The sequence below is a fragment of the Diorhabda carinulata genome, chromosome 1 (assembly GCF_026250575.1).
Source record: "Diorhabda carinulata isolate Delta chromosome 1, icDioCari1.1, whole genome shotgun sequence".
Classification (NCBI taxonomy): Eukaryota; Metazoa; Arthropoda; class Insecta; order Coleoptera; family Chrysomelidae; genus Diorhabda; species Diorhabda carinulata.
In genome coordinates, this window is record NC_079460.1 from 14130483 (window position 1) to 14157294 (window position 26812).

At 30.3% G+C, this 26812-nt stretch overlaps 2 protein-coding genes across 2 annotated transcripts; one reads left to right on the forward strand and one right to left on the reverse strand.

The window, feature by feature from the left end:
* Nucleotides 1–21376, reverse strand: LOC130902655 (nipped-B-like protein B). The gene is made up of 22 exons (XM_057815206.1): nucleotides 20633–21376; nucleotides 19283–19451; nucleotides 18856–18971; nucleotides 18390–18796; nucleotides 15659–16040; nucleotides 15273–15503; nucleotides 11935–12385; nucleotides 11571–11857; nucleotides 11328–11515; nucleotides 10818–11264; nucleotides 10461–10700; nucleotides 9984–10394; nucleotides 8853–9344; nucleotides 8270–8794; nucleotides 7208–7858; nucleotides 6890–7154; nucleotides 5193–5695; nucleotides 4269–4415; nucleotides 3982–4208; nucleotides 3749–3923; nucleotides 2743–2910; nucleotides 1–2224 (listed from the first exon to the last, which is right to left on the reverse strand). The coding sequence occupies exons 1-22, from the start codon at nucleotides 20694–20696 to the stop codon at nucleotides 2033–2035; spliced, it is 6738 nt and encodes a 2245-aa protein (XP_057671189.1). The 5' UTR covers nucleotides 20697–21376; the 3' UTR covers nucleotides 1–2032.
* Nucleotides 20942–26734, forward strand: LOC130903386 (protein FAM8A1). The gene is made up of 4 exons (XM_057815494.1): nucleotides 20942–23055; nucleotides 23168–23321; nucleotides 23524–23650; nucleotides 26205–26734. Exons 1-4 carry the CDS (start codon nucleotides 22764–22766, stop codon nucleotides 26517–26519), a joined length of 888 nt encoding a protein of 295 aa, XP_057671477.1. The 5' UTR covers nucleotides 20942–22763; the 3' UTR covers nucleotides 26520–26734.
* The last annotated feature ends 78 nt before the right edge of the window (nucleotides 26735–26812 follow it).

Here is a 26812-nt window from a genome sequence, read left to right on the forward strand (position 1 = left end):
TTTCTATTTTAGTTTCATTCTGCTGTCAAGTTCTTTAGAAAAATTCATGTAGGAACAGAGATGAAAATTAAAAATGAAGCTTTCAGCCTCACACCACACATTTATTGCATTGTTACTAGTTAATTCCATTAAAGGACTGAATTAAGATTATCTTCTATCAATATTCAATGCAATCCAGAATTTATTTATATTCCTGTTCATTTTGCATAAATGAAAAAAATAAATATAAATGCGTAGGTACACATTTAGATTACAAATAGGTATACATACACTAGTTTGCTTATAATAAGCTTTACAAATGAATCTTCGTGTCTAGATAAAGATACAGTTCGAATTACTTAAAAAGTAAGTCATGAAGAAAAGAATCCTACTAAATCAAAACAGAAAATTTTCAACACATAACATAATAAAACTGTATGAATACGGCGTAATCATACATTTTAATAAATCTATAAATTTATATGAAAATAAATGTGATGACTAACTTAGAAGATGCTGTTTCATTTTTTTGCTTATGAAATTAAATTCAGGGATTGTTAATTATACATAATAAATTATAAAGAATCCAATTGAAGAAACTTTGAATGTTAACAAGGATATCTTATTAACCAGCATTTTGAAAGTTAACCATACATACAATTATAATAATTAATCACACTTTTATAAAACTGAGCAATTTTGTACGAAGTTTCAAAGAAAGTGCCACTTTGTTGAAATTCAATGATATAATCTCTTATAAATTCAATACCTATCGGACATATACATAACTGAAAAAATTTAAAAGTTGCTTGAATGAAAGGAAAATGAAGATTTGAAACAAACAGTATAGTATGATATACGAAGATTGTCAGTTTCTTGGGGTTTTCGATCTGCACAGTACGATTTAGGTAGTTATTCTTAGTATCGACATTAAAATTTTGTTACCGCGAATATTAAAACACGTATTGGGGTTAAGATACTGTAAACTATACACTACAAAATCCACAGTGAACTTCATTAAACTGAGATTAAGTTTACCAAATCCAAAGTTTGAGATACTAGCATAAAATGCATTAAAAATACTAATAGATTCAAATAAATGGGTGTAATTCTCGTGAGAGGAAAAAAGGAGTTGTAATCAAATAAAACAATACCAGCTTGCCAATTCTAATATTGCTTTTACTAGTGCCTAGTCTAACTGAAAATTTTCGGTCCATTTTTTTGTTCCAAATATTCTTATTACTAATTTATTCAAGCAGCTTTTGTGAAAATAAAAGATATATTCTGTATAATTGGACAATATTTCAGCCACATAATAAGTGGATAATTTCATTTCTAAGCCCTGTACAATTAGAAATAATTTCAAAAAATACAACTATGTCCTTTCTGCTATTTTATAGTATAGTGGACACAAATAAATAAATGATATTGAAGCATTGACAACGCTCCTGAAAATTGGTCATGTTTATAAGATCCCCTGATTTCACTTATTTTTAAAAAAATGTATAAGAAAACTATACAAAAATAATAATTATAGAAATTCTCACATTCAATAAAGTTCTCTATCATATTTATAATAAACAGATGTGAAAATTTCTACAAAGCAAACTGAGAAAGTAATATTAGAACAAATCACCATTATTTTTCAATTTAATGTTACAGTTCATGTACAATTAAAAGTGCTTCCACTACTCATACAAAAAGTACCCCATATCATTTTGGAGTCTAATTATAATTCGTTAATAATCCAATCTGCGGAGTCTTTACAAAAATATTTCTCCAGTAATTCTTGGAATGATAATTTTTTTGTAACATTTTATTTTGACGATAAGGTTTTAATTAACTGAATTGAACTAAACAAATTATCAAGAACTTCACTAACCAATCGCAAGGATCACTTCAAAAATCTTCCAAAAATGACTGGACAACTGTTTTGTTTTCGTGGCTTATAACTCCGTTTACCAACTAGCACAATAATAATTTTTTCGACGACGATTCAACTATAAGTCACTGTACAGTCTGAGCAGTGAAGTCTACTCAATTGAACGCATAGCTAGGCCATAAAATCAGGATCACTATAGTCATTTTCGCTCTCTTCACCGGAAGAACTCGCGAACTTTCTTCGCTTCTTTTTATGTCTATGCTTTTTCACTTTCTCGGATTTTTGAGTCCGTGCAGTACGTTTCGTATCACTATCGAACCTTCGATTTGATATCACGAGTTTGGGCACTTTCGGTGGGGAATCCTAAAACAAAGTTACAAATTAAACAGACATCCATGAATGTTAATTAAATAAGGTTTCCACGACGAATTTAGGAAGAAGGTGGAATGTAGTAGTTCCAATTTATAAAAACATACAGTTGAATTTAACAGCATCATGATAACTGTCAGCTAAAAATTAGTGAAAATACTAACAACCTATTATAGAGGATGTGATATGAATGATAAAACAATATAACACATAAAATATATGTATCAAGTAAAAAAGGGCACCTCTCAGCTACTTCATGAATTGAAAAATAATATCGACAACACAAAATAGGATCAAAAATGCTGACTTCATTATAATGACTATTTCAACTCTTATTTTGTATCCACAAACTATAAATGTACAAAAATAATTGAAATTGAATTTTTCATGAAACATTTTGGGTCACAAAATTTGTAGAACTTTTTGTTTGGGCAATAATAAAGAACATGAAAATAAGATAGATATGTTCTAGTGAGTAGAATCTTCCTATATTGAATTATACTTCAAATTACCTTATAATTGTCCAATACTACTTGATCGGCCTCTGTAAGTATTGATGATGGCGCTCCTGTATTTGTTTGGTGAGTTGATTGTGTATTCGCTAATGCAGTGAGTAATTTAGGAGCATTTTCATCATCGTCTGGATCATCTGGGTCAAGGCGCAACATTAGTTGCTTAAACTGCAACAAAAAAAAAACTAGATATTGATTATATAAAAATATTTCTCTCCTAAAAAGGGAGGGAGTGGTAGGAATTGTGGTTCTAATATATCAACAATGTATTGTGAATATTAACTCGACCTCTTTCAATGATCAACATGTGGGCATGACCCTTTTTTTCAGATAACTGCTCACTGTAATTGACTCATTTAACAACATTACAATCGACCACTGGTGATTTTTCCACTCCAAATGTTCATAAACAAGTAGTAGTCTTGCTCCTCAATCTTGTGGGATTAACTAAGTCCAGTTGTGGGCACTCTGGGTCTTTATGTCGTCTTGATTTGCATCATCAATTTTTATACCTACGACCTTGACATGGTTTTCTCTGATCACACTATATGAAATCTTTATCACTTGTACATGGTTTGCAGCCTTACCAATCAATGCAATATTTGCAACAAACTCTTCTATCTTTCTTTCTGAGAGAAATATTGGGTGGGAACAAAAATAGTAAAAAAACATCAAGTTCTTTCATTTAAAGTATTAGTCAAATAACAAATTATACATTCATTCTTCAAGGAAGAATACATATGTATAAAAAATTGAGCAGACTTCCTTTGAAATAAATTCGTTTAGATATAATTTAACAGTGAAAATGTTTTTCTATGGCACATCTAAACCAATTTTATTGCAAGTTCTAGTTTGTATGTTCATATTTTCCTACAGTTAGTTTTACTTTATATGTACAAAAATTTATGGAGAAAATATCACTGCATCTAGTTTCTATGCATATTATTGTAGTTGTAAAGCTGTAATATTAAAAAAATTATGGTATTCAAAATAAATCAATACTTACATCTATATATTGCCGAATGAGATCACGCCTACCATCTTCATCTAAGTACTCAGGCAGTTTGCCTTCCTTTAATTTCTGTATCGTGGCCTTAGGATTGAAAAGGGCATTTGATCTCCGTGTTATAGCTTTCTCATACACCTTAGCTGGTTCTGATGGTGAATACTGTTGAATTTTCCTAAAATTAAATAACTATTTAGCATCAAAATTAAAAATATATTGAATAATTTAAATACCCATCGCTCAAGCCATATACATCTTTAATATGTTGCTTTAACATGAGAAGAAGTAGACAGCCTTGTGCAGCTGTAATGTAAGCTTGGAGTTGACTTGTATCTTCAGGTACACGACTTAACAAACTTTCCTCATCATCGTCATCCTCGTCGAGTGCTGAAACTACATTTATTGCCCCACTATTTTCTGTGTCTGGAATTTTATTTGTCTGACCTTCAACCATCAAACACTAAAAAATGACATAGTGGATTGTTTATTCAACAAAGATACACAAACGTATTATACTTACATCCCTAAAATTTTGTAATAAATTAGTTCCAGAAAGTGAGATCATGATATCTATGTGGTGTACGATGAAAAGTGGCTCATCTTGTACTTGATAAGGAAAGTATGCCATATTATCGGCTAAGTATAACATATATGATAAAGTGGTTCGCTGAAATAAAGATGAAAATAAATACCTCAAATAATTTACTTAATAATAATGCTAATATGACAAACAAAGTCTTTTTATTTTAGTTGCATTACTTGCCAGGATAAACATATACCAATCTAAAAAAAGAAGAAAAACGAGATCCCAGAAATCATTGGGACATTAATCTCAGCAGAAAATTTGATAATCACCAAATTATTGTACTGTAACATGCTTATAAGGTACCTCTTCTTTAATGGTGCAAAAATATACATCTATTAGATAATGAAATCAGAAACTTGCATTTTTTGTTAGAAAAGACACTTTCTTATTTATATTGCAAGTTTCTGATTTTGACGGCAACAAATCCCTTTAGTCTCTAAAACAGTGTTCAGGGCTGTGATTATTTCCATTTAAAAAATGATAGTGATGATAATGTTATCCTCTCAATTTATTATGGATTTGGTTATCTCAGATTTTTATATCCTCATTTATCCCAGTATCTAGCCATTCTACAATTCTGATTTCAATCTTTATCTTCACAATATTTTTCATTTTTCTATACTGAATAATAAATTTCCAAAATGAAAATCATGAAACCATGCAATAAAGCTATTTCTATTATGATTCCACCTTAGTATTTGCAAAAAGCTTATTCAAGTGTAAAGTCGTTTAGAGAACAAAGAGGAGGTTCTCATTCCATCAATCCGTGCAGGTTTGATAGTTTATTTGATATAATTAATATTTGGCAAATATTAAATGTTTATATTCATAATTAAAGATTGAAAAATCAATACTTACAGCTTGTTCATCAAATTGTTTCAAAATATTAAGTATTAAGGCACGTCTTTGTTGTCTTGAACTACGAAGTATTGAATACAAATAACCATTCAAAGCAGAGGGATATTCTCCTTTCTCTTTCACTCGAGATCCTCGAACTATTGAACCACCTTGCAATATTTCCTGTAACTGGTAGGATAAGCGAATAGCAAATGATGATTTTGTATGAATGAACCCCGGATATTTTTTCTCTATATCTGATAATTGTTTATCTGCACTATATGATATAACCTTTTCACAATCTGTACTCATACAAATTAAATATGGTACAATTTGTACCGGGTGTACCAAACCCTGTTGCAATACAAGTTGTATTACTCGAAGAGCAGGATGCCTGACTTTAAAACTGGGATGTAGATAGGATTCCATTATTTCTTTCAAATACAGTTGTATCACAGTACTTGCCATGCCAGAAGAAACATCCCCCATTTCTTTCAAATTTTCTTGTTTCGATCGTTTGGACCCTACAAGAAATGTGTGAGTTAAAAATTCGTTCAATTCAAAGTCGTGAAAACAAACTAGTTAGCTACTAAACATAATAAATAAATTCTAAGAATTGCTTTAAAAGCACACATAACCAAATAAGGGCAAAAAGTTAAAATTGCAATGAACAGACTACACTCTTATCTGTGAGAAAAGCAATTTAACAACAAAACAAACTCATATATAAACAAATCAATGGACCCATTTTAACATGCGCAGCCCTAGTGTGCTATATAGGCACCAAACAAAAGTTGTTTTGATAATCAAACACTCCTACCCTTAATTTTTAAGAACTTAATGAATGCCAGAAAAAGCAGACATTCCGCTACCATAGACTTCTACAACTACCATATGCCAAAGCTCCAAATCGCGCAGTTTTCCATGATAGTGTGTGTAGGCCTCTGAAGAGATCACTGATCACTTAACACATTTGTTAAATTCCAAACTGGCAGTGAATTCGACATCTTTGAGATAATGCTAAGTATGAATACATACCCAAATGGTACACACAAGAGCTGGCGAGGATATTTGGAGCTGATACCAAATACTTATCATTGATAAACTTCTGCCCTAAGGTAAAAATACCTCATCTTGAAAGATAAATGGAAACGAAACTATCAGAAATGTTTCGTAGTGATTCATTCTGATAGTTAGCAGCTATCAATGCATTGAGCTCTCATGTCACCGACGCAAAAATGATATGGACGTGCCTAAGAAAATTGCGGAGGGAATAAAGAGACCAATACACTCGCTATAAAATGAGTAGTAGTAGTCTTAGAGCCTTTCTGCAGTGTAGAAAAATGCTTTTATATGGAAGTTTTGATTTAAGAAGGAAACCAAAAAAAGCGGTCTGGCAGATCTGTTGAATCCAAAAACTATTTGAATATCAATCCAACATAGCTACACATCCTCACTAGTTACCTTATATGGCATTGCAGTTACATGAAGCACTCGATAAGATTAGTTTTTGCAGAATCTATCGAGTGTATATTCTCTGGGGAGATGATGGGAATGAGAATGATTCTAGAAACAGCTCAAACTCAATAGAATACAGAGCAAATTTTGAAGAAATGAGTTACTCGAATAAAACTTTTCAAACTCCATCATTTTAAAGATACATGTATCTATTTTTATATGTTGATTCACTACCAATAAACAAAGTTTACCCTACTTACATTCTAAATCTTGTTGGATCATCCGATTTTCTTCCTCAATCAAATAACTTTCAATATTAGTAAGAACTTCAACCTTCATTTCCAGTGGAGCATCTTCCATTGTAAGCTGTTGGTGGTAGAATGTTTTTAATTCATTTTCCAACATGAACTCATAATGCCTAATACATATACAACCAATAGCTTTCAGTGTATTAACTTGTATATCAGTGTCATCTTTACGAAGAAAAAATATCATTATTTGGTAAACTTCGTTTTTAAGATCAACCTAAAAATAAATGGATTGAATATAATGTTATTAAAAATATTCTTTATACTCACTGTCAAATCACCTAATACTTCAGGATCTTTGAAATCAAAATGCTTTAGCAACAATCCTACTATAAACAAAGATCTTCTAAATGTAGCTCTACCCTTCATCTCCCCAAGCACATTTAAATTTTTTTCTATCCATTCCTTGAACTTCTTTAAATATTCATAGTATGTTTTGAAACAGTCTCTAATTAGTTTATAATTACGGGTAACTTTATTAATGATTGATCCTAAACAAGACAAGCAACTGCTGACAATTGGCCTGTTATACTGTAATGCTAATTTCAGAGCATCCTCTTCCAGCTGAGCTAAGAATGAATCACTAGGATGTTCCATTAACGGTACTACTAATTCAAGCATTTTAGCAACACTACTTATAATCTGAATATCCCCTTTTGTTTGACATTTTAATCCTAAATAAGGTTGTAATGTGCTGGCATGTTTTACTAATAACTGGGGTCTAATTTTAGCGAATAAATACAAGGTTGTCAGACATGCCGCTAGTCTTTGCGAAGTGCTAGTATTCTCTGATGTTTCTTCTAAGCTAAGGACATTTTCAATCAAACAATCCACTATTTGCCGACACGCTAGCAAGAGGGCTTTAGGAGGTTCTGTCATTACTTTTGTTGAATCGTCTTTATCTTCTTTAGGTTTGAATAACTGAAAATGATAAAAAAATACTACACCAAATTTTATTTGGAAGTAAAGGGAGTTTGAGAAAAAAACATTGAAAATCTGATGTGAAATATTAAAAAATGTCAAAAGATATGTATAAATGTAGTCAATGTGAAAACATTTTACGTGGAGACCATATCATTTTTGGAAAAGTCGATGTTCCTTCATTGACCCTACTATACACCTTCTTCGCACAATAAAGAGATATAGTACATGAAAGGAAAAAAACTGAAAATATAATGTGGAAGACAAAAAATCATGCACATTGAGTTTTATCGTCTGTACAGCGCTTGAATAAGAAAATGTTACTTGAATAAATTACATAAGATTTAATTTCATATTAGAATAAACAAGATTTTTTATTATGTACACATACAAATATTAGAAATAACTTACACTTAGCAAAAGTTGCTCAAACCATTCTAATCCAATCTCTTCAGATGAAGCAACTACATCTGTAATATTCATAACTTTCCTCAACAAGGATGTATCTTTAGTAGGTGTAAACCACATGTTCTGAAACACCTCCATAACCAGTTTTCTAATACCTTCTTCATCATTTACTCTCCTAATCATTTTGACACAAATCTCTGGAACTTTTGGAAATTCAGGGCATTCTATACAAATATCTTTCAAAATTTTGATGACTCTTTTTCTTACACTAACACCAGTATCCAATATTCGGGCAGATAACATTTCATAATATTTGTTAATTAGTTCAGGTCTACTAAGGACGAATTTTCCCACCAAATCTACTGCTGCCTCTCTTACTGACGTCGAATGATCAAGAAAAGATAAATTTACACCAATTTGCATGTCGTGTCTACCCAGAACCGATGGGTCCGCTTCTACTATCATTGTAAGGCATTTCATTGCTTTGGTTCTAATTGCTATGGAAGTCTCTTTTAAGACTATTAAAATCTAAAATGAAGCAAATTATATGAATATTATTATATATTATTCAATATCTTATACTTACCGCTTTTAAATACTGATCAAAGCTTTGAGAAAAATATCTCTTGGAAGCCAAAAATTGTGCAATTAATTCTGCACTACTGTAATCTATATACGTTTGGAAAACTTGAACTCTATTCCCAGCAGATATAGATTCTTGAAAAGGCTTAATTTTACTAAGAAGAAATTTCTTCTTTTCTTCTATTTGGGCAAATATCTCCGTATTTTCTTGTTCGGAACTTTTTCTATTTTTCATCTTTTCTTCATCAGAATCTTCGTCATCTTCATCATCTTTGTACTTTCTTGATCTGTGACTATTATCTTTAGAATTATTCTTATCGCCCATAGCCAACTGTGATTTTTCAGTTACAGCATCTTTGTACCACTGAGCTATGTAAAAATGTCTCGCATACTTGTAAGCTTCATCATTTTGAGCGTTTACCGCGAGAAAATCTAATAACACCCGTTGGAGAAACTGGGCGCGTTCATTATCGGTATTAACCACATTTTTCTTTTTCTACGATAAAAATCTTCACTTATACAAAAAAGTTTAACTAATTAGTGAAATGTAATCATATCAAAAGTGCAATGTGAACAATTATTGTTAAACATGGTTGTAAAGAAAAAGTTGAAAAAATTCGGCAGGATAGAGCATCAAATAAATCAACCCAATATGTCACTTTGACAGGAAATTAGATACTATTTAATATCATTTGAAAATAATTATAGTGGTCTACAGCGAAAAATCAACGATAAAATTTATAAAATATAACCACTTCTGCCGATTCAAGTTAACAGATACATAGTGTCATATATAACAGTTGAGTTTTTTATGATGAATTAGGGACTTTGAAAATAAGCCTAGGAATAGAGACTGTTTATATAAAGTTCAAAATTGTGTTTAAAGATAATGATATTCAACAGGAAGTTCTTATTGACATGCATAATAAACAATTAACAATAGCAACAAAAAAATCGTTGTATTAACTCAGATTGTACTAGTCTAGTTGCCATTCATTCATTAGCAAATAGAAAAGATGACAATTATGTCTCAAATTATGCATTTTCTAACTTCACGCCCAGACCAGCTGGAAGTGATAAGAACAGTAAATATTTTCAATAAAGTTCCATATAAAAATATCTCCAATTCTCCTACCTTATTTTTAGATGATTTCTCTTCGTTATCCTTCTGTTCTTCTTGTTTGATATCCTTTATCATTTGGTCTATGGTATTTAATTTACATCGTGACAAGACACTATCTTTTCTCAATTTAGCAGCCACTACTCCCAAGTAATCTAAGCTAGCTACCCTTAGAGACATATCAGTACCTTTATTGGAAAAATTCTTTACCAGCATTTTACCTAATAAGCAAAGAAGTAGCTCGGTGGCTGGCCATTCTGGTTTATTAACAGTTGAGAGTAAATCTTGTACAAAGTTTTCAAATAAAGGACGATAATCAATATCTTCTTGCTTATTACCACACTTGTTCAAAAATACAGTAAGAAAAGTACCTGCAGTGGATGTGGCTTTTTCGTATTTGTTGCAAATGAAAATATCAGTGTCAATCTACGAATAAAAAATAGTATATTGATTGATATAAAAAAAATTGGTATATTATTTGATAAAATTTACCTTAGGAGTGTTTTTGTCAACAGTTTGAGATTTATCTTTGGATTCTTTTGGTAAAAAATTATCTGGTAAAGCTACGACGCATTGTATAAGCTGTAAAACTAATGCAGTCAACATTTGTATATGTTCTTCACTATTTATTCTATATGTTCTTAAACTACGCTTTGTACTGGGAAGGCGAGCAATAGAAGCTAGAATGTCATCCAATAGCAGTCTTCGATGCGTTTCGTATTTTGTGAAAATCTAAAATAATATACCATTTTAATTTTGTTCTATTTCTATAATAATTTTGCACGAATGTGTACATAAAATAATAATTTAAAGGAAATGCATTCAGTTTAGAATGTAAAGGCTACTTACTGTTGTTACAAGTTTTAGACAAGCCAACTGTAGCTCACTAACATTTTCAGCAAAAAATGGCGAGACACCCATGGAAGAAGCGTGAAGCACTGATGTATCTGTCAGAATTTGAATATTTAATAATTCTGCTAGTAAGTTGACGAGCTCTGAAATTTTCGTATATAAAACTAAAATGCCTTTTTCTGAAACTTGAGTATTTTTCTTTCGACGACCGTCTTTCTTTTTATTATCTAATCTGTAAGTGGAATCAAATGAAGGAAAAATGGTATTGTGCAGTTGGTACTTAATGTAAAGGACCACTCGATCTATAACTTCTTCAAGGTAGACACGTTTTGACATGTTTCGTGACGTCATTATGTACATACAGACTAAGCAAGCATCTGCCGCGCCCATCACTCTTTCCATTGCAGCTTCTAGCCATAGCTGACGAATACTTTCATTGTCTTCCTAAAACACAAATAAAAAAATAATTAAAGCTTCTTACAGCTTATTGGTCTATAAAGTACATACGTCTGATATTGGTGATACTCTATCACCTCCTCTAATATTTAATTCTAATATATTCAAAAGCCTTGTAAGTTTATCAGTAGGTATCATCTCCATAGCTCCCAGTATTTTCAATTTAGCTGCTTCTGTACACAACTCCTGCATAACAGATCGACTCAAAAGATACTCTTCTTGAATTGTACCATCATCACCTAAAAAAACTGAACCATGAATACAAATAAAATTTAAAAAATATCGGTATTATACCTATATCTGAGGCATCAATGTCCTCTCCCGATCTGAGAACATATTCAATAGATTTATTGAATTTATGATAGGTGTTAGTTTCCATCAATTCTTCCTGTGATAATTTTTCTAGAACTGGAACGAATTTCTTTTCAACCCTCCTGAGTTTAGGTTTCACAATTACAGGTTCTGGCACTTCGTCTTTACCTATTTTTCTTCGCTTACTTCCAACTAAAGCCGAAAATGTATCCGGTTCATAATCTTCATCACTTTCACTTCCTATATGTTTTCTGTTTGATCTTTTTCGTCTAATAACAGTTCCAAATGTAAATACAATTCAAAATTTCAATCAATTTTAAACAGATTTTATATAACGTATACTCACTTGTTTCCAAGATCTTCATCTGATTGATAGTCCTCCCTGTCTTCATTGTTTGTGGAATAGAGTAAATGAATTCCCATATCTTTTGCCATCTTAGGTTTCTTCTCTATGAACTCTTTAATACTCTTTAGTAATAATGCTTGATCTTCAGAACTCAACCTATACAATTTTATAATGGGTTGCTTAATAGAATGATCACAGGTTACAGCTTCACTCAAAGCTTTCATATCCAATTCCAATACATCACTTGAATCTCTTCCTTTGACTTCAGTGATTTTAATTTCGTTTGTTTCAATGGCTTTATTTTCCTTTGGTTTTTCGGTTCCCGTTTCTATGTTTTCAGATTGCACTTTTGAGTCATATTTTACAGCTGAATTTTGCTTTAGCATGGTTACTGGAATTGTTGGTGGTGTATCAGTCTTTGATGTATTTTTTGTGTTATCTGCTTGTTGTCCTACAATATGAAGACAGAACTGTCTTCACTAACTAACTACTGCTAATGTGTTAGTACAAAGTAACAGAAACTAGTTAAAAGTATGAACTTTAGTGAATACACTAAGCTTAGAACAATGTTAGTAGGAAAATTGACATACGACCAGTGTTTAGTTAGCACCTTAGCATAAACAAATAATCCTACAGATTAGTAGACACCATAAACTAAGCATTAGTATTAATTGTGTGAGTAACTTTCTAAGGCCTCGTCTATTGCCGACGATAAACGATAAACATGTATTGGTTAAAATTCACACATTTTAATGGAGAAAAAGCAGGTACACAATCACCACTACTGGGCAAATATTGGAAACTATAAATTCAGAATGGACCTATGGGGCTAACCAATAATAGTAGAAAAAGTTTAGCTAGAAACATAACAGAAAGGTCTGAGTCTAAAGGTTTGCTCATCATAACTAATGTTTTATCAATAAGAAAAACAAGACATGACTAAAAGTAAATATAATTTTAAATAAATAATGAGGTTTACTAGTCAAAATATCAGAAAATTCATCAAAATTTTCAATTGGTAGATTTGCTAGACCATAATCAATAAACACAAGGACCTGAATTGTCTTACAAATTTTAGAATAGTTCAATCGATTACATTGCAAACTTTCCTATAGTAGTTACTAAGTATTATTCAAGAAAGTTACGCAGGCATAAATTATTACAAAATTCGAAAAGTAAAGGATAATGAGAAATTGTGTCATTAAAGCTACTATTGAATTTAACATTGAATAATATCCAAATGATTTTATTTATTAATTCTTTAACTATTCCTTAAACGTTGTTATAATTGTAATAGTAGTTCTTAGTGACGTTAAGAATTCAATTAATTTTTACTTTACATCAAAGTTATATTCAAAAATTTTTAACAATTGTTATAAAATGATTTTAAACTCTTTTGGTTACTTGTTAGAAAAGCACAATCTAAATGAGTAAATGCATAATACAAAGCATGATGTCAAATTACCAAAATAACATCTAATTATTAATTAGACAAAAGATTTAGAAACTGAAATAAATCAGAAAAAACATTTGCTATCTATATTATGATATGTACAAAACAAGTTCATGGATTATCAGACATTCAAACTAACATAATCTGACCCATTTTGTATATTAAAATTTCATTTAATCACTAACATCTGTTTTGCTTTGGTTGTTGTCTAGTTATTTGTAGAGAATTTATATACACAGGAAATTTATATTATTAAAATAATCATAAAATACCCTAGCTAACTATAAAAATCAACATACATTAATAATTTGCAATTGAAATATTTTATCTCATTAATATTCTTAATCTGGTTATTGCTTTTACTTAGAAATTCACTCTTTACATATAGGGTGATTTATTAGAGGGTAACTCTCGTGTATTCTATAACTTTAAGAAAAAAAATTTAAAGCAAAATCAGTTCAAAAAAATTCAGTAGCTTCCTGTTTTTTTAATAAATATGCCTTGATTGAAGTAAATAAAAAATCTTAGAAGCCTCAGAAACTACCATTCTTACTCTATATCTCTTCTTTGGGTCAGTGGTAAGAGATACATATATTTGTTGATAAAAAACTTCTGTATGTCTCATCTGCTAGGTTTTCTATTCAAACTCTATAGCTGCAGATTTAAGAGATTGAAAAATAGAGAGCATTATGTAACACATAACTATTCACAATTACTTTTTGGAAATTTCAAATGCAATTCCAAAAGTCTCACCACCTTGCTAAAAGACAAAACATTCAATCATCTAGCAAACAGGAGAACTATGGTGGATTTAATGCTAGCTTCAATGCAGTCGGCATTTTGTAGACTTTCGAAAGTCCAAGCATATTGTATGGCTGTATTTGGAAAATGGAGCATTATAAATAAGTTCGTTTGCGAATATTCAGAATCCATTTGAGAGCATAATTTCCGAAAATAACTGTCTGCCAACCGGCAACTTTAAAAATGGTAGTTACATCCTGCTATAAGATACTATGGAATTGTAAAAATAAACAAAAATGACTAACAACACAACAACTAGTTTATGGCGGGCGGTTATCACTGATAAAGTCCTCTGTCGGTGTCATTAAGAAAACTTATCAACATGGAAAATCCGAAAAGAGTAACGTGATCTGGTTTTTTATTGCAGTTACAGGTTTCTTAGTATAATATCTCGTGAATAAGTAGCTTTGTTATTTTACCTATAAATTCAACCTATCAACGACACTGTGATTCCATAACCAACTCTCAGCATTAATATTGTCAAGTGTATTACAGTTACAATGACTTAAGCGACAGTAACATCAGAAACAATCAGATGTTCGAGAATCAATCGATCAAGATACAAAAAGACAAGTCTTCTACGATCTGCTGATAGCAAAAAAACAAAGAAATAAAGGCTTCAGTTAGTACAAATTCATCATCAAATCTTCAAAAATGAAGTCAATCACACATCTAATAGTTAATTTTGAGGAAAACTTGAATGTAATAACATAATAGCATCAGTTAAGAACTGGATGAGATTGATACGGGTCCCCACCAAGGAATGCAGCAGTACATTTATTCTTAAAACATTCTGTATAGCAATATATAGTAATCCAATATCTAGAAATGACACAAATAGCCTATTTGATGGACACTTAATATATCAAACCTTCAGTACACTCTTTGGACATCCTGTATAAAATTCCATAAAATGAAAATCCAGATTTATTAATTATTATATAACTTGTTACCAAAATAAGTAGTTTTTTAAAAATTTGATAGCATATTACAGAAAAATACCCTAGCAATGAAATGAGATATATAGCTTCCACAGAAAATTAAGATTTTTTTAATGTGATTTTGAGTAGGTAAAAAAACTCACCTCTTGCTGGATTTCGCCTCAACTGCCTAAGTTCACTGGTTGAAGTTTGTGTTGACCGGTTATTAAAGTTGTTCACAGTTAGAGTATTCGATAGAGGTTGTGCTGCTTCCAATATGGATTGATCATGAAGGGACGGTTTCATAATAGGTTTCTGGTTTAGTACTAGATTGGAAGGTATTACTGTTGTATTTCCTGTCCCAATGGAAAAATCATCTTTAGATTTAGATTGACCTGGAATGTTATTGAAATACATTATACAGGTACCAGTTTCAGGAATATTGAAATATATATATATATATATATATATATATATATATATATATATATATATATATATATATATATATATATTAAAACTTTTTTTTAGAATTTTAAAAATTACAAACCTTGTGGAACGGCTTTTGTTTTTGATCCACCAAAATCACTCTCACTTGATATGGAAATTATAGTGTCATTTATTTCGGTATTTTCAACAGCTCTTGTCTGTGTCTCGATAAAACTATCATCTGATATGCTAATCAAAGAGTTATCCATTTCATGGGGTGGAGCAGCTCTTTGCTGTGTTCCACTAGAGGTACTGCTACCTGTTAGGTACATTATAGATTCATCCAAATCGTGGGACGAAGTAGATTTTTGTGATGTCAGATCAGAACTTTCGCTATTTGATAGGTTATTTATACCATCACGCGAATTGGGGGATATAATAGGTTGTTGGTGATTAAATGAATTAATCGCTGCTTGTCTAATTTCACTTTCGTCTGTAGATGACTAAAATTTAAAAAAAAAATCCTAAAATTGTGCTGTAATAATTTATCATTAAAGTAACATTAGGTAGACATACATATTCATTCTGAGTTGGAATTTTTAGAAACGTTGATGATATTCATACTGAATACACTATGTAAACCACCACTACACCAACACTCAAAATTTCATTCTACTTTTCGTTCAGACAAAAGCAATTAAAATGACTTTAGTAACAAGTATTCACTCTGAAAGTAATAACAGCATGCAAACCTCCTTTTTCTTTTCCTTGCACTCAAATATCGACAGTGAGGATCTTCAACCCTCTTAGTTCCTTAACTATTATAGGAAATAGAAGGGTGCCCATAAAAAAGCCTAGCTCCATGACATGGCATAAAATACAACTAGATTCTGCCTGGTATCTGAAAGGAACTGTTATTGAGTCTATGATGGCTGGGTCACGCTTTCAATAATACACTGCCACATATCTTGAAATTAATACAATGAGTAGATTCCTGGGATGGTCACATCCAAATGTAAACCTTTGATGTCCAGAAGGAAAGACGAGATATTTGCAAACATATAGCAATAATAATTTGGGCGACTAACTTAAGCAATTAAAACAAATAGGTTGCTTAATTATTCAGGAAAAAAACAAAAGGTAATAACAGCTGAAGATAAACAAGCGCTTATAATCGAATCTATTGATATTTCAGAAAAATTTCATATATCATTCTTATTTAATATTTCTGAAAAAACTTTTGAATAAAGAATAAACAAAGTTATAAAATATGGCTATTAATTATGAAAGTATATTCCACTCAAGCAGAAGACAACGGTTTAAACTTTCAAATTATGTGTGAGGAAATAGCATGACTAACTATTTGTGCGTTAATTCTTGCATGATATTTATTTAGTTGTATAATAGATTTAAGATGTTCAATAGTTACTACTGAGCAGTTGTCAACAATTTACCCACTTTGCACACTGAAATACCAAAAAGTATAAAAGCCGCAAACTTCAGTTACCTACAAACTTTCTTGTATCAATCAATCAAACATAAGATCGATTGTCTTTTTCACAAGACATACATATTAGTTTATTTAAATTGACAGTACTAATCGTTGAAACAAACGTGTATTTATAGTTAAAATTAGTTCTTTCAAGAACTAATTTGACTTTTTATTCAATTTTACATGGCAGTACGGAATACCTTATATAAAATGTATGAACAAATTAAATAAGGGAACGTCCATAAACCATGTAGCTCGGCCAAGGGGGGAGGTATAAATTCAAATACAACACTGAGCATCGTGACGGGGGTAGTAGGTGAGAGCAAAGCAACGTAGTTTTTTTATGATGATGAAATTTTGTTTTTTGTTGAAAAAAGTGATTTTATTTGTCATACAATGCTATATTTTCAGAAAGAATCATGAATTCATTGTTTAAAAAATAATGAACTGTTAATATTTTCTTAATAAATATGCAATAAAAAACGTAAAATATTGTGAAACAAAACCACGTAGCATCTGGCAGGAGGGGAGGGGTCCTAAAAGGACCATAATATGACCATGTGGTTTATGAACGCACCCCAAATAAACAAGTGAAACCATAATATATTACTGTCCCATATTTATTACCTTTACGTTATGTCAGCTTACATTTTAAAATAAAATTAACTAAAATTATGATTACACATCATATTGCATGTGGTATTATCTATACAGTATAGTTTTTCAACAGTTGCTTATAGTGTGGTATCTTACAAATAAGGAGTTTGTTGATTTTTGTTGCTTTACAAATAGCTTTTTGGAATTGAAATTCTAGGATAGTTTTTTTTAAACCTTTATGAATGACAATGAATTTTTATAAGTTAGATTTTGAATAGTGAATGTTTATTGGTTAAAACAAGTTACGTCGTTATGAATGAGGTATCATTTTAATATTTAATTTTGAATTGCACGAATTTAATAATTCAAAGAAATATTTTAAGGCACTACAATTGTCTATTAATCAACTCAAGTAATTTTTTATATTGTTATATATGTCTCATTTCGAATCAAATAAGTCAACTTCATAAACAAGCTGTATCTACAAATTTGTGACAACTTTTTGCTCAAAATGGAATGTCAAGATTTCACATTACTTTGGAAATAGATTCACCCTATATAATGTACTGAAAGTTCACATCACAAATGATGACAAAACAGCTGTAATATGTGGAGAATTGAACATGTTTTCTATTAGTAAAATATGTTAATGAATAAAGAATAATTGTTATTTAAGATATGTAAAATAAAATTAATTTTTCAAAGACTTCTTACATAACAATTGTTAGTTTTTATATACCTAATATGAAATAAGAAAACTAACCTTAACTGTAAACATACTTGCACCCGTATTATTCCAGTGAGGTGGAAAAGCTCCTTTTGACTTTGGTTGAGGTTGAAGATGAGAAGAAGGTTGGGGTTGAAGATGAGATGTTTGGGGTTGAACATGAGAAGCAGGTTGAGAATTTGACGTTGTTAGGATATATAATGATTGTTGCTGTGAGCTCTGGGATTGTTGATGAGTTGGTGTTTGCTGTTGATTCTGTAATCTTTGTTGAGGCTGTGGTGTCTGCGTTAGAGGTTGTAATCGCTGTTGAGGTGGCTGTAGCCGTGGTTGAGCTGGCTGAGGTCGAAGTTGGGATTCTTGTTGCTTCGTTTGTAGGGATTGTGAAGGTTGTGTCTGTGGAATCCGGTTAAGTGGCACCAGGCGTACAGTCTGTGCAGTATGAGCTAAAAATTGACAAGTTTAAAATAATTTTATCTGAAAAAAAAGAAAACTATAAACCTACGTTTGTTTCCATAAAAGATATATGGATTCGAATCCAAGAGAGCCCGCAATATCTCTGGCATGGATTCTTGTTGTTCCAATTTAGAATCAGTCCCAGCATAATTATCTTTTACTTCTCTATAACAAATGAAAGAATATATATTGAAATAATCTAACTTTTATAAAAAAATATAGGTAATTGTAATAAACAATATAGATAAAAAAGCTGCTATTAAGTAGTAGTTACAAAATAAATTTCAAGAGATTTTGATGTATATTATTTCCATTTGCTTTTGTATTACCATTATATGAAGGAATGAAAAAATAAAAATACTAGTTATTTCAAAAGCATACTTTTGCAATACAAGACGTATAGAATGAATAATTCTAATAACAATAAGAAACTATTTGAAAAATTCTTAATTGCCTAATAGACGCAAAAAACTTACATATGTTCTGCTGAGGTCTTTTCTAAGGACTGGACTAGTTGAGGTATCAAGACTTCATCTCTGACACCAAGTAAATTCTGTGCTTCTTCAGCTACTCGAGGATGGAATAATAAAGATTTATTACTCAGTGTCTGTGGTGACGGGGTTGGTAATGGCATTTCGGGGAGTACTAAAACAAAAATAACATATACACTAAAACATGAACTACTATTAGTAGTGAATTTCAAAAGTGGAGTTGCAAACATTTTATATCTCAAGAATATTATATGATCTTTTTATATATAAAAAAGTAGATTGTCTACTAAATATAATAAATGTCAATTATACCAATAAACTTTGGGAAGCTAGGAGTACTTCATTAGAAAAAGGATTAATTTGTAAATGGTTTTAATACCATTATTTCTTTCTCTAAATATTTTGATTTTTCAGTGTTTATATATACACCTTTATTTTCGACCTTATTTCATTCTAAACTCATGGATTTTGAATATGTTTCGTTTTAATTCATTATAGTCGTACAGTGATTTAAGCCAAATAAATACACAGTAGAAAAGGCAAGAAAAGCTAGGTATTTATCAAGGAACAATCTAAATTGATTCATTTATTTAGGAGCAACCTAGACATCAAGAATATTTGTGTTACTAATATTAACCTTAATATTATTTAAGAGGTTCCAAATAATATGTATACTCAAATGGCCTTAATAAATATCATTCTAAATAAAAAATGGAGTTGTCTTTGTTTTCCTTTCTTTTTTCCTTATCCTTCATACCCAAATCAGGTGTCAGATTACTTAAGTATATTCAACTGCTACAAAAGACATATTAGAGTAACTATAATATGCAAAAGCATTGGCAATAATGATTTTAAACAAAACTAAGGTGCAAGGAAAATATTTTACCATTTATGAAGAAAATTATGAATTGCCAATCTAACTGCTTAGGAATGGATCTAATACAATAAATAATAAAATGGGAGCAGTGTTAATTGCAGGTGTTATTCATTTTCACTTGTTTATGGGAATCTAGCACTTAATTAGGAATTCAAACAGAATAAATTCAAATACAAAGTATTCATCAGTTAGTTACAGTTACATATTACTAGAAATTAATATATTTATTTCTCTGCTGGAGAATACTTGCTGTGTGTGATGATTATTATACTAACTAAAAATAAAATTTAAAGAATAATTCATTTTTACAACACACATAGGTCATTTGTGATCAACAAAGCTATGAGCCTATAATTCCAGTTTAAACTCTTAGTTTAGAAATAAACTGAGAACAGTGCAAGAAGAAATGTAATATATAATAAAATTGAACTATTAAAAATGCCAATTTCAACACTTACAGTCTGTAAGACTTGCTACACCCGCAAGTGTGGTGATAGGTACACTTGGGACTCCTGGATCCATCTCCACAATTGATTATATTATCCAAAAACCACATTTATAAATTGAAGGTTCATATTATAATAGGAATTGATGACACTGCTTAGCTACCACATAAGGTTTATTTATTCATTTTTCTTCCACAGCGCACATACCCAAGGTAATTAGTTGATAGAATTAATTAATTAGAAACACTACTACCGCAATATATTGGGTAGCAATTAACTATTTAAGCTTAAAATATAAACAATATAAACTTTCTTTTGTAGGAAAACAACTTCAGGTGACATAACTGTCAACAACATTGTAGCTGACATTTGACATGGACGATATTAAAAAACAAATAAATCACTTATTTTCAGCATTTTAAACTCATTTGGCTTCAAAATCTACATAATACTAATTCAATTTTTCTAAAAGAATTGCCCGCACTTGATTGCATTATTGAGGTGGCCAAGTTTGTTTTGGAAGCATTTACTAGAATTACATCTAGCTCTAGAGGTTTTTGTTACACTCGAATAGATATTAAATGAAAATAATGGCAATTGGTTCACTGCTTAACACATCGTAATGATTCCACTGACGATTAACAAACTTTTATTCTTCTAATTAATGCAAACGAATGGCGACGTTCTTTCTAAAACAGACACTTGATTGGGGAGGTAAACGGCAAACTCAAGATACTTCATTCACTACTCAGTCGGTAACAGAATCCGTCCTTTACCGATTGAAATTGACAGGTGGTAAGGTGGGAAATTGAAATTAGAAATGTTTTTGAATATGTTTAAAAAAACTGATAAGAGTATCATATATTATTATAAATTTAGTGCGTCACCAATTTAAGTATAACTAATTCTGTTGTATAAATGTGAAAGATTTATCTTTAAATAAAAATTGAATTATAGGAGGAATGTTTAGTTGTAATAAATCTTTTATATACTAGATGGCATACGTATTCTTAAGAACTAACAGTTTCAGCAGAAAACAAGAATATATAATTGAAATGTTATAAACCTAATTATTGTTTGGTAACAGCACATTCAACACTTAAATTTTTGAAATTAACATTATAAGTGGTTTTTGGGAACCATTTTATATTTTTCCTAATGCTAACTTTTCACGATGCTCGTTCCCAACAATTTTTATTTATATGATCCTTTTCTCTAATCTACCAAGTTATTGGAATAAATAAGGGAAAAGGAAAAATAATCGGCCCTAATTAATAGCTGAAACAGTTTTGCATAATATACAAACGGAATGAATGAATGAGTACCTATTATATATTTTAAACCAAAAAATATATCATAATCTAAAAAATTGTCAGTCTATGCTGTTATGATTATTATTAAAAATTATTTATATCGACATGATTCCTTGAAATAATAGTAATATTTTCTTCTATATTATACAGTATATTTTGGTAGAGTCGGTACTGTTTTCAAATTAAAATAATCATTTTAATGTGAAATAATCGGAATAGATCATAGTTTTGAAACTATTTTTGCACAGAGTGAATCATTATGTAATTTTCAAATTTCTAATATTCTAATTCTCTAATAACGATATTAAATGCATAGGAAATGAATAAACATAATTTGGTTTTAAATAGTTACTATGTCTATAAAATATGTAAAAATTGTTCAAATAACCAAGACAAATATGAAGTTAAGAAGTTGAATGACCTACTTGTAAAAGTTTCCTGTACCTCTATTGTGATATTAGTTTCTCATTTAGAATAATCTTGAGTAGATGGCATGTATAAATTATTGCGTGAATTTAAGAGGTTTGACATAATATTGTATAAAAGTGTCATTTATATTATGTACTAAATACTTTGATAGTTTGCATTGGCCAGTATAGTTCAAAAAAGCCGTATGAGAAGAGGCCTTCGTATTCAAGTAGGTTTATTTTGAGTTGGTATTTAGCATATCCTATAAGAGGGAAATAGACCGAGAGTTATTAGAGGTAAAAAAAGATAGATTAACAATAACGTCAAACAAGTATACAAACAGATCCCACGTGACAATGGAAAGTTACGACAAACGTCAAACATAGATATGAAAGTAAAAACTTGTTTACAAGAAACTAAATATGGTTGAAGAAAATAGAGAATTTAAAGATGAGGATGATAATGAATATAAGTACTTAAAACAAAAAATAGACAGAGAAGACTACATGAAAAAATTGCAAATATGGCTGGACGAAGCAAGGTTATTGCATTACAATATCTGTTCTTATAATTTGGCAGATGTTAGAGAAAGCTTTGGTCAGCGGTTTCCGAATCCACTTATTAATTTACAAAACGAAAATTTTCAGAATGTGCTCCATCAAAGATTTTCGTTTCTGGCGAGTCAGAATTTTCAAAATCCATTCCTTCAAACAGGTATATATATATTATTAATAGCATAAACTGTAAGTTATTTCCAGCAAAATACTAGTAAAATTAAATAATCGTAATTTCTATGTATATTTTATTAGGTTTGCTTTATTTTTAGTTGGACAGCCATCTCAAAGAACGATACCAAGTACTTATGAATTTGTTGTACCACCATTATGGAAGAGAGCAGCAGCAGAGCTTATGGATTTCTTACTACTGTTATTATTTAAAGTTGCTATGACCTTTATATTATTGGAAAGTTTTGACATAGTGTAAGATAAATATTTATCAAGAATGGTTTGATTTTTTCATTTACAGAAATGGGTTAAAATCATGCTTTCAAAATTTTAGTCATCAATATTAAAATTGACAAGTATCATTGATGCTGTCTTATGTATTTATAAAACACACCACCTTGCTATGAACATTGTTTTCCTGATTTTTTCATTTATAATGAAAAGATTATGTTTTCAGAGATATGGGATTCTATGGCATTGAATTTTTCCAAAAAAATTTAGATAGCTCTGATGGCACTCTACCTATGGCTGTGGAACTACTTACATTGGAACTTTTACATCGTATGATAGTATGTGTGTATGAGGTTAGTTCATATACTGTAATCATTGTATTTCTACTTTTTTTAAAGTGCATTAATGGAAAAATTAGACTAAATCAATTGCAAATGGTTTAAAATTGTTTCACTTTAATTCACTTATCCATAATCTCTTGTGCCAATTTGTGCCATAAAGTTATGAGAGCTTGAAATTTTGTGGTATTTTTTTCTACATTTGGAAACTATTTGCCAGTATAAGAAATTAAGTTGAATTATTGGAAATACTTTCAATACATAATTGAATCCAAGACAAGGGAAACATAGATTGAAGGAACTTTCTCATAAATTAGGTGATTTGTGACATTGACCATACATTTTAATTGGCTATAATGTTTATGCAGCTCATATTTTTAAATTTCTTCATGATGCAATACACTACTATCAAGCATTAGACTTGTATGAGCTATACTTCAGGATTTGTATTGAATATCGCACCCTGAATATTCTTTTTCAAATGCAATAAGTTATTTTCAAACTACATAAATAACCACTCAAAACGACATATATGACAGTGTTGTTGCACTTTTATCCAATTTTTAGTGAACGATCAAATTTTACCAAAAATAAATAAACCATAATGAGATATATAATAAGGTATAGGTTTAAACAAATTTGATAAATTCAACCAAAATAAGTACCTACAACATAATCTGATTTGTATGTATACATTCAATTACATCTTCACTGTCACTTTGTATTATCTTTAAAATTAAATTATTTTTAAATTTTGAATTTTTTGACAAATATTGCATTAGGGTAATATTTTCGTAAATAATAAATTAAATTGATTGAAATGTTAAACTTCATGTATGTGTTGATTGTAAATAATTCAAATTTTATGTCAGATAATAATACCATAAATCAACTCTACCAAATAAAAATAAGAAGCAAGTAAATCAAGAACTTAATGTTACTCAATCAAAAGTGATTATAGCCTTACAAAATAATAAACTATACCCATATTATATTCAAATGGTTCAGCAACTATATCCTGGAGATGAAATCCATAGGTTGCAATTTTGTAGATGGATTTTCCAACCATCGACCAATGCTGTACAGGACACTATTTACAAATGAAGCTATATTAATAATTCCTGTAAATCACATGTGTGGTCAAAAACAAATACCCATGCTATTCAAGAATATTGTTCCCAATTTATGTGTGAATCGGTGTCATAAATGACTAATTAGTAGGTCCTCACTTTTTTATGGTCCTTTAAGAAGACAAGTCTATTTGGACATTCTACAAAATATTTTACCAAAGCTTGCCAACGTGAACGTTGTTATCAGACGTATGTATTTTCAACGTGATGAGGCATCCTCCATTTTTTACTATCAGTGAGACAACATCTAAATAATGTTCATGGCAACAAGTGGGTAGGACGTGAAGGTTCTATTTCTTGGCATTCAAAATCCCCTGATTTCAATCCCGTTGAATACTATATTTTGGGACGATTGAAGCAACTAGTTTACACAGGGAATATTAATAACCAACAACAATTAATTTATAGAATTATAATTTTTTGTAATACTATTAGAAACGATCCCCAGATTATCCGTTTTCAATATAGCAATAATAATTCGGCAACAAAAATGTGAGGATGCTGGATTCCATTTCGGGAATCTACTTTAAATTATTTTTATTTTGCTGCAATTATTGTATTTTTTTTCAGTTTTGATTGATGCGTCTTCATAATTCTGAATATTATTTTAAAATTATTATTGTTATTAGTTTCTGTTTTTTGTTGTTTGGTGTTTGTCATATTATAGCTCATACAAGTCGAATGCTTGATAATAGTTTGCTGAATCAAAAGAAACTTCAAGAAATCAAATAAGTTGTGTAAAAACTATAGCCAATTGAAGTTTATGATCAATATCACAAACAAATCAACCTGTAAATTAATTAAAAAGAGGAGTTGACACGTTTTAGTAGCCACATTATATCCTTCCTGAGGAACTTTACACATATAGTAGAAGTATGTAAAGTTGTATTTACCCTATTTTTAAAAAGGGATAAAACTTCTCTCAAGCAACTACCACTCAATAAGCTTGTTGTCAATAGTCGACCGAGTTTCTGGAAGCTTTTGTTTCAGAACAGATGATCAGATTCTTTCTTGGGGAAAATTCCAATAATTTTTGTCCAACCCATTACACAACAGCCAACCTATTATAGTATGTCAATGATTGCAAATTATCATTAAACAACCTGCACCATTGAAGTTATTTATTTGGACTTTTTCAAAGACTTTGGTCATGTTTTTCAGAAAAAACTTTTACACATTACTTCATTACAGTGAGGAGTACAAAAGGATTAATTGAATATCTAAACCAGGCATTCAGAACTTAAAGACTTCAAATGCAAAAGAATAAAAATATCAAAAAGATAAATATACTAAGGCTGGACTATATAACTAACGAATATTTTTTCTTATTCTTTCTATCGTTCTCCGTGTTAATAAAGTTTTATTGCTTGCTCCTACAATTATTTCAATTGCTATATATACCAAGAACAGTTTAATACTGAGCTTAATGTTTGTTCCAGGCCTATTGCTTGAAAGGAAAATTCTGTGCAACACCTGGCAAAAGATATATGGGATTGATGGTAGTAACAGCGGAAAATATAACACCTGTTCCCAACAGGCAATTTGAAACAGTTTCTGTAACAAGACCAAAACCATTGGGTTGGCAAAGATCATTAATACGTGCTACCTTAAAAAATCTATTTGTAGGGCTATTTTTACCATTATGTATAGCTTTCTATATTTTTCCCCACAACCGAACCAGTTATGATATTGTGTCTAAAAGCTTAGTTGTGGAATACCACCACGAATTTATGATCTACCATTCCACTTTGTAGTTATTTATCAAATAAGCCAAATTCTATGTGATATTGTTTTAAAATATTTTCTCTATTTTATCAATAAACATGCTCAGCCCATATTGTATTTATATAAATAGTATTTCAAATTATTGTTAATAAAACTAGTGTCTCGTCAACAGTATGTATAAACAGTAAGACACTATATTGGTATTTACATAAAGCAGAACGATAATAAAGGTGTATGTGGAAAAGATAGCGTTTACTTGTTTCTCTCAAATGGAACTGTATGTAATATTCCACTCACCATTTTATTATGAATTGATTATTAA